The 9,716-nt window shown below is 37.8% G+C and overlaps 1 protein-coding gene across 1 annotated transcript; it reads right to left on the bottom strand.

Annotated features, from left to right (window-relative positions):
• Nucleotides 1–1,092: 1,092 nt before the first annotated feature.
• LOC137781157 (carcinoembryonic antigen-related cell adhesion molecule 1-like) lies at nucleotides 1,093–9,151 on the bottom strand. Its single transcript, XM_068569745.1, has 10 exons — nucleotides 9,106–9,151; nucleotides 8,209–8,529; nucleotides 7,356–7,631; nucleotides 6,843–7,109; nucleotides 5,313–5,585; nucleotides 4,939–5,187; nucleotides 3,515–3,614; nucleotides 2,780–2,832; nucleotides 2,359–2,399; nucleotides 1,093–1,311 (listed from the first exon to the last, which is right to left on the bottom strand). The coding sequence occupies exons 1-10, from the start codon at nucleotides 9,149–9,151 to the stop codon at nucleotides 1,093–1,095; spliced, it is 1,845 nt and encodes a 614-aa protein (XP_068425846.1).
• Nucleotides 9,152–9,716: the final 565 nt, after the last annotated feature.

Raw genomic sequence — 9,716 nt, 5'->3', positions numbered from 1 at the left:
TGTCTGATGGCATTGATCTGGCTGTTAATATGGAACCGAGCTGAAGCCTCACCCTTTCAATACACAACTGAGAAAGACACAAGACACCAGACAGAATGTTTCTCACTGCTCTGATAGTGTACGGTCAACAGGTTTGGGTTTTCTTATTATTTTAGTTTCTGAGGTGGCTTGGTTCTTGCTGATGATGTTATCATCTCCAATACTTAAATAATTTAGACATAACTACTTTATTACCTCAAAGTGTACCCAATCACACAATGTGTTTAGTTGTATAACACATGAAACACTCTGCGTGCAAGCTGCTGATGTGGGATTTACACGTCTTCATAAAAGTAAAGATATGTATCGAATTGAGAAATCAGTTAGTTAGACAGTTAGTTTCCATACGTGTATGCAGAAATAAATGTTAACTTCTCCTTTCTAATTGCAGTTCCTGAGATATGCTAAGAGATAAAGCACCATATAATTTTATCACAACGCAACTTTTACTGACTTTTACTGACATGTACCGTAAACATGATCTGAATTACTCTGACGATCACTGATGGGAAAAGACTTGTCTTCAAGGAAACAGTTTCCATTTACCTTTTCTGCCACTTCAAGACTTAAGGTCATTATTGTAGCTGAAGATACGAAGCGTGTGTATCCCTTTAACTTTGATCAACTATTGTTTCTTCTGTTGCTTTTGTAAGGTGAAAAATATGAAAACTAATTCCTAACTCGTAATCTATAATTTAAATTAAAATTTTGCATGTGGAGTCATACATGACGCCACACCATTGTCAAACAGTATGTTCAAGCTCAGATATGTGCACTTTGCATTGACTGTACACATACAAACGAAGAAAGTCCTGATGTGGTAAAGGGACGCTTGTAGTCAATCATTGTGCCGCCTGACCTCAGCCATGGCAACAACTGGTAGAACCTGGTGGATTATTAACCACTGCTAAAGTGCTTTGACGTAAACACAGGTCAAAATTAGTCCACTATAAAAAAGGAACTGAGAGGAAGAAGCAGGTTTCTCTGATCACATGGCAGCTGCTTCTGGCCTCCAGTCTAACCTCACCCTATAATTCATCACATCTAGTGCGCTCACTTCTTCTGAACGTGAGCGTAAAGTTGTGTGGGTTCAGGATGAGGCTGAGGAGCTGGCTTCTTCATTCGCTGCAGGTGAGCATCATTGGTAGAAGCAGAGGAAGCTTTGTTGTTCACTCTGATCTCGGCGTAATCGGAGGAGTTACTCTGTGACACCAGGTGCACCGTTCCACCGTTTGCCTTCTGGAAAATACTGATATCTGCATACTTCACCTCCTAGAAACGACAAAGACAGGAATAAAATGTTAGATTACGTTTACAGTTATATCACATTACATGAAATATTAGCAGGTAAATGGATATCTGACTAATATTGCCCAAAACAAGCATAAACTATAAACGCTGCGTTCAATCACTGATGTTAAAACACACATACACTTCCACTCTATTTTGTCAACTGAATATCTCTTTAGAACAACATAAACAAGCCAGATCACAAACTCGCAACATGTATACCACAGAAAAATAATCTCATATTTAAGACTTTGTATATCACTTGAAAATAACTATTTTATATGACCAACTATTACTGTGCACTATATGTGACAAAATAATTAGTTTTAGTAAAAACATTGTACATGGATCATCAACAAAATCCTGATTTATTTATTCCTTCAGAAATGACTTTTTTCCACTGATCTCTCATGATTTACATTAAACTAAAGTACAGAAAGATTCACACGGAAGAAAGGTTACACTGCAATTTGTCTGAGGCATACATTTTGGTAGGAGAAATGAGAAACATTTGGCTATTGAGTTTTATGTAAATTTATCACCTGATAAACTGTGTAATCTAAGGTCTGCACGTCAAAGCAGGATTGGGCTTAGCGAGGTAATTAAAGGGTTAACTCTGGTTTTCAGTCCTATGATGGTGGTTCATTGCTTCCCGGGTTTTATTTCCACAGTAACTGATGTTGCACACCTCACCTGCTCCGGACTAAATCGTTTTTAAGATAAGATACAACGTGTATCAAAAGCAGGACACACTGACCAATCAGAGCTCAGTGCACAGAACAAAAAATAATACTATGCAAATACAAAGATATCATAATTTAGATTAAGAAGCAACACAGTTTAAACTGCTAAATGCAAAAAGGACATAAATACAGAATTTATAACCACCGTCATTGGACCGTTGAGCAGGATTGCAATGATAGGGTTAGTTAGGGAGATAACTTAAAGATACTCTGGGTACGATGAACTCGTTTTGAAGTACAGGCCTCAGGTTTAAGTCAGTATCTGGTAAGCACTGCTGACTTTTACCTGAGTTCCTGCGTATGCATTGTTGTCCTGTCCTTCAGCTCCTTTAAGATATAAGAAATAAACAATGCTTAGGATAATTTAAAGGCATACTTTGCATCAATTGCTTCTTACTGTTTGTAAACAACATTCAAAGTTGACCCCTCCTCCCCACAGCTCAACAACATCAGAAGCTCACAGCCCAGTGCAACGCCTGCAGCGTCGCACACGGCGGCAACAGGGAGCGCCAAAACCAGTCTCACTCCTGTTTTGGGATGAGTTTCGATGCCACCTTGCTTTATTCGCGTTTTATCGATGCTGTACCATATTCGTAGCTTCATGTGTGGGGAAAATCCTGCATAGCATAACTTTAATGAAGGGAGTAAACAATGCTGTGTAGTACGTATAGACATATTAAGCACAGACACACACTCAATACACATACCTGCTTCAGTGGGAGGATCTCTGACAGTGAGTTTCTTTGTCAGGTTTCTGTTTCTGTTGAGAGGTAATGAGTCATTATTAGGTAAATAAGACATTAGACCGGCATTATAAGTCATTTTGCCACATAATAAAATAAATAAATAATAATAATAATAATAATAATGACATTCTGTTGTTGAAATGAAATATATTTATCTATTGGAAATAACATAAAGGAAAATGTCATTCTTTCTCAAAGAGATTTTAGTCCAACATTTGCTTTTTAAGCGTGATTTAAAAATCATTTTTAGTTTTCACTGGCAAATATTTCAAAGACTTTCAAACAGTGTAATTGAACTTCGAAACACTGGTGACAAATGTATGAACTCTTGGTGAGCCACATATTCCATCACAGTTTAATATTTATACCAAATACCAAAACAACAAGTCAAATTATCTAGCTGGACAGTGCTTATGGAAATTACATAACAAAAGCAGTGTGACCCTTTGTTGAACATCAACCTTTTGCAGGTTGAGCAAACAAAGTTTACAGCCTCAACGTCGACCTGATTCTGGTTCCACATTTTGTGTCTGGACTGACTCTCCTGTCAGAGCAGATCCTGCCTGTTCTCTGAGTCGTGCTTTTGAGTCCATACTTCATAATATTGAGCAATCACATGAGTATAATTATAATAGATTCTTATTAATTGGAAAAAAAGGCTCACTGATTATATCTTAAAGCTTTTTTTCCACTTACTTTGTATAAAACATGTACCCTCCTCCACACAGTACTGCACAGACGGCTAAAACTGCGATCACTATTCCGGCGATGCAACCATCCGAACATTTGCTTTTTTCTGGGCAAACACAAATAGAAAAGTAGATAAGAACATAATTGTTACACCATTCTGTATACAGACACCACAGAAACTGTCTCGTTGCTTTATTATACTTTTGGATACAACGCATGCAACAATCTCTCCCTTCATGTGATTTCACAGTTGGCCAAATCCAAATACTGGTTAGTTTTACGGCCTCCACTGTACATCTCCTTCAGCTGGAGAACATTCAGTCAGCGATGGTTGAGGCTGAAGACTACGAGAAGACTACAAGTTTAAAAATAAAAACAATCTGAAGTTGTTAGAAGATGTGAGGAGAGCAGAGCTCTGTGATGTCTATGCTTGAGGCTATCGCTGCTACTAGCATAACAAATGTAAGGCTGTGTTGGAAATGACTGACTAACCAACTATTTCCACCGATCCTGATGTCATATTAAATATGTATTGCGTTGCAACTGTGTAGATTGTGTCCGCGAGAAATGTTCACGCGTATGGTAATTTATCAGTATGATTGAGCTTACTGCCCCACAATGCATTGCGTCTAGGTACTTTTAGACGGTACTCCGTCATGTGATATTTCGAGCCAGGCTAAAAGCAGACAGAGAACTTCTGAAAAGTAGAGCCGATGCAGATTCTTGGTGAAGGCCCGCTGAGGCGACTCCTCTGGTTTGAAAACAGTCTGATCGTATATAAGTCTATTTAAAAACAACTTTCCTTCTCACTTGATTTATTACCTCCGTAAACATTGTAAACAACGAGTTCATGGTCTCAATCGCTAGTTTCAAGTCTTCCTCAAAACAGCATGGTGTTCATTCTAGAGTAAAATGGGCGATAAAGTCAAGTTTGTTTTAGGGCATGGCTAGCTTGGGATTGACAGGTTGCTGCCATGGTAACGTCTATTTTGGGAGTTGAACTTCTTTTCATCTTTTAAAATGTTAACCTTTGTACAATGTGTTTTCTGTTCATGAGAGTTCATTGCAACATTCTGGAAGCATAAAAATGTATTTTTCAAGTTGTACAAGTTGGTTGTACTGAGTTCCACCGTCACATTATTGTTTACAAAAATATAAGTCAACGACGCCAAAAAAACAAGATGGCGACGGCCAAAATGCTGAAATCAAGACTTTAAAGCCACAGTCCACAAACCAATATGTGTGACATGCTTCCACTTCTTCACTCGAACACAGCCTAAATCTCTGACCAAACGGTTGGCGATTGAGTTGCATTATGGGTAGGTAGAAGAATGTTGTGAATGAAAACATCATTATCAAATGTATAACAGTGTGTTGATCACAATATTCAAGACTTTCAACAAAATCTGTCATCAACACCATCTGGGTACCTGTTACAGACACTGTATGGGACGCTGATGATCTTCTTCCAGTTATATGATTCATCACTTCACAGATGTAGTCGCCATGATGCGAATGTTCAATGTTGTCTTTAGTTAAAACAGAAGAATTGTGTATCTTTGTCCCGTTCAGCATCCAGATGTAAGCAGCCGGTAGGGAGTCAGCAGAGCAGGTTAACGTTAAGGTCTCTTTCAATTGTACCGAACTTGGACCTTTGATTTGAACATTTTCTGGTCCATCTGAAATACAGATATTTGTGAAGTTCTTAAAGCAGCTTGAAGCATTTTACAGAGCTACAAAAAAAACAAGTTTCAGTAGTACACCGTTATAATTTTGAACAGGAAATGTATAGTTTGTTACCTACAGGAAACAACCATGGTGTATTTAACTTCATCCTGGCTGAGAGGGTTGCTGACTTTACAAAAATAATCTCCAGTGTCTTTTTTACTCAGACTGTTAAAAGACAACACTCTGTTCTTGTCGTAAAGGGCCATGTTGTCATCTGGAGTCAGTCCTACGTCTCCCTTCCTCCACTCTCTGTTAAACACAGAGCCAGCAGCATCACAGGATAAGTTGAAAGACTTCCCTTCAATCGACTGGTTTGTTTTCCACGTGATAGAAGCATCTGATATTTTCACTGTTGAGAAAAAGATATGTGAAAGACATGAGAACAGGAACTAAAGTAACTGTTCCTGAGAATTGACAGTAAATACATTTAAAGGAACTTGCAAGACACAGAGACACAACATAAAGGAAAGATGTTTTCCTTTTTTTTCGTTTTTCTTTCTGAGCCTCAGTTGTCTCTGTTTAATCGACAGTTGCAGACGTATCTTGAGTGCAAACGTATGTATGTATTGTTTTTTTTTGTTCCAAAAATGCTAAATATAACCTTTTCAATTTACAGCCTGGGTAGTCGTTTTTTGGGGAAAAATATCCAAAATAAACTTTCAGCATGTTGTGATAGAAGTGGTCTGAGAGAAGACTAAACTTCTGCACCTGCTCTTGGCTCAGTTTTAAGGGTTTATAAAACCTACTGACCGGAGACTTTGAGCAACCACAGGTCATTACAGACGGCGTTCCTATAAGCTGATCTACAAATAGATGCACGCACACATCCCAGATGGTTAAAGTCTGATTCAAAAGCAGGAAATCATGTGGTAAAAATTGCTATTTCAGCATTGCAACAAAAAAAAGAGTCTGAGAATAAATTCAATAACTTACAACAATATTAAGAAAGTGTTTCAGAGCTCAAGATGCATTTTTTCCCCTCAGAAATCTGCATAATCCATGTTTAAGAAAGTTTCATTTGATACTATCACAAGTACATAACCCATCTATTTTGTCTCCATAATTCTTAAAAAATTATGCAAGTGTACACTTACTGTAAGTGATGTAATTCTGACCGTTTGCAACTATATCCAATAATGACCTAGTGACGAGAGACTTTGAGCAACCAAAAGTTATTTCAGACGGCGTTCCTATAAACTGATCTACAAATAGATGCACGCACACATCCCAGATGGTTAAGGTCTGATTCAAAAGCAGGAAATATGATATTTCCAGCATTTGCAACAATTTCTACAATGAAAAGCACCTCAATGAAAATAGTTCTCAGAAAAAGACAGTCAAAAACAGTAAAGAGAGAATAAATTTAGTAACTCATGTCAATTTTGACAAAGTGTTTCAGAAATTGAGGTGCCTTTTTTCAAGAAAACTGCATAACCCATCTTGAAGAAAAATACATATAAGTACATAACCCATCGTTTTTGTCTTCATATTTCTTTAAAAAATGTCTTTCATTGAAACTACAAATACAAATTATGCAAGTGTACACATACTGTAAGTTACACATTTCTGACACTCGTATCCAATAAACCTCTTTCTTCAAACTCACCCAATATGGAGACAACTGAGGGCTGAGACGTTTCATTTCTCAGAGTTTTGCTGTTTGAGGCCCGACAGCTGTAGTTTCCACTCTGACTCTCCTGAATGTTCGTCAGATTGAGCACTTGTTCGGTACCAGACTGCAGGTCTCCATTCAGAAGCCACGTAAAATGTGCAGCAGGACTGGAGTCAGCTGAGCACACCATGCTGATGTCTGACCCTTTCTCATGGTATTTCTGTGTCGGGTATAATATCAGATTCATATTTTCTGGGCCGTCTTTATGTATGGGAAAACAACAGCAAAAGGTTAGTACACATAACTGCATTATTATACATCAAGTCACCAGAAAAAAGAAACATCTGTTCAAAGAAATGTAACAGAACAAGGTTGCAATATACACGATCTGAATGAAACCATGTGCCGAAGTTTGACAATAAAGTTTTTGTCTCTTTTTGTATCCAGAGTGTTGTCAAATAAAAGAGATTTTAAATGAATAACTGAGCATGTATATTAGTAACTCACAGCTGATGGTGAGGTGTATTTGATCGCTGGTTGCGTGACTGACAAGGTTGGACACACGACAACTGAACGGTCCCTGGTCGTAGCGAGTCACATTCATCGTGAGAGTGGAGCCTCCATCAGTGAGCTGAACTCTGTCGCTGGCTGTAACCTCAGAGCTGCCGTTGATCCAGAGGAACGAGAGAGAGGATCCAATGGAGGAGCAGGACAGACGGACAGAGCTGCTGGACTCCACCAAGTCTGTGCTGCTGGCAGTTACCGTGATGTTGGAAACTTTCTCTGTGGATGAAAAACAAAATGGTTTTACATTTGCCACCACATGAAGGTTCAGTAGAAGGAAACACTGCAGCGGCTGAGAATTAATCGATCATCAGGAGACGTTGAGTCGCAGCTCAATGAAAGTTCACAAAACTGGTGTTGAATTATTTTCAAACTCTACCTTAAGGTGGTTGTTCTTTCAAATACATTTTGAATACCATGTAGTTAAATTTAACATGTAGTTAAATTTAACACCCTGAAACCTCACGAACATAAAACTATCAATGCCTGTTTTAATTGTCTCAACAAGAGCTACACACGAAAAGCAAATTAAGGTCAGTTGTGTAGGAATGTTTTTCAGTATACAGGTGCATTTAAAAGATAGACTCAGTGTTTCTATTATATGTTTTTTTTTATAAATATTGTTGTATATTGAGTGTTTATACAATAAAAAAAAAGCTTGTATGTTTTAAACCTTCAAACAAATCTCATCTCAAACCACTCAACACCTCCACACAATTATGTATTTATTACTCAACTGCCATGCATAATCTCCACTCCAGAATTGGAAGTAAAGCAACGTGTGACATGTGCTCACCATGTACAACCAGACTGGTTCTTCCATCCTTCTGGACTTCTCCAGGTGGAAGAATGCCAACGCTGTATTCTCCACTGTCATTAAGAGCCAGATTCCTGAGCTCCAGAGATCCAGTAGACATGAACAGAGTGATCCTGCTTTCATACTCTGGTGCAGTGATGTTGTTAATATTGAACGTTATTATATTGTTATATCCAAATTTCCACTGCACTACTAGAAAAGGTGTTTCTGATGGAGTCACTGTTGTGGTGAACATCACTGTCCCTCCCACAGCTGCATTCAGAGGACCGTCTGGTAGCACACCAACTCCTCTGGTCAAACCTGGAGGAGACATTTACAGGGATGTAAAAACTACCCAAGACACAAATCTGCAGCAGACAAAACACCACATTTATGTCTATTGAAAAACAAACAATGAAGTTACGGTGGTTGTTTTCATTTCTCAGCATTTGAAGTTTACAACATTTTTGGACCACATTATGGAATTGAAGTCTAACAAAGTGAAGCATTCAGCGAGAGACCAGTGGGCTAATTATCTATCAGAACAGCCAGTCAACATTAGTCATCTTAATCTATCATGCACTTCACAATAAAGCTCCACTTATCTCATTTGTATTTATATAAATTGAATAAATACACATAATAACTAGAGCACAGGCATGAGAAAAAAACTATAAAAAAGAAGTTTGTTTCAGCAATAAAGTCACTTTATAGTTATGCGTATGTGCTGTTCATGCTGCTGTCCAGTCACAAAAGCATGAGAGCAATCTCATCATCAGGGCACCTTTCTGACCTGACAACATAATTACATTTTACCGATTTTTAAAGTTTAGAAAATGTATTTTAAACACTTGACATCAGACGACAGTAACACTTTTAAAAACAAAAGAATCTTACCTGTGAAAGACACAGCGACTGCACAAAGTAAAGGTAAAATATCCATTGATCTCCCTCTGTGAGATACAAACAGCTGACAGAAATGTCACTCATCAAACGATGAATGTTGTAATAAACGTGAGCCTCCGTCAGCTCTAATTATACGAGTCAGTAAACGCGGAGCTGCATGTCGAGTTACAAAGTGTCATGAGATAAAACCACGAAGCTGCAGTCATGAAGTAAAACTGCTAAACATCTCCCTCTAGGGGTGAAAAAGCATTTTTATTGACATACGAAAGGGAAACGAGACCTGTACTGTTCATTAATAGTATAATGAATTCATGCTAATAATTCATTCACCATTAATAAATCAATTGATACATTTGTTGTCACCAACAATAGGATTACACACTATGTATCTCAAACAGGGTGAAATCAGACATCTTTTAAGTAACTAAAGAAGAAATAAAACAAAATGTTAAGGAGCAACATCATTGAATATATCCATGAATGTATGAATCATTGTGTGACATCATGACTAGACAAACCTTTAGTTAGTTTTTTCAGATTGATTCCGCTTTTATAACCTTCTATTCTTTCATTGTGTTTGTCTGCTTGTTTTATTCATGTAT

Source organism: Clinocottus analis, unplaced genomic scaffold (assembly GCF_023055335.1).
Source record: "Clinocottus analis isolate CAN_PGR_092001 unplaced genomic scaffold, fCliAna1.0.p SCAF_9, whole genome shotgun sequence".
Classification (NCBI taxonomy): domain Eukaryota; kingdom Metazoa; phylum Chordata; class Actinopteri; order Perciformes; family Cottidae; genus Clinocottus; species Clinocottus analis.
This window is presented reverse-complemented; position numbering and strand designations above follow the sequence as displayed.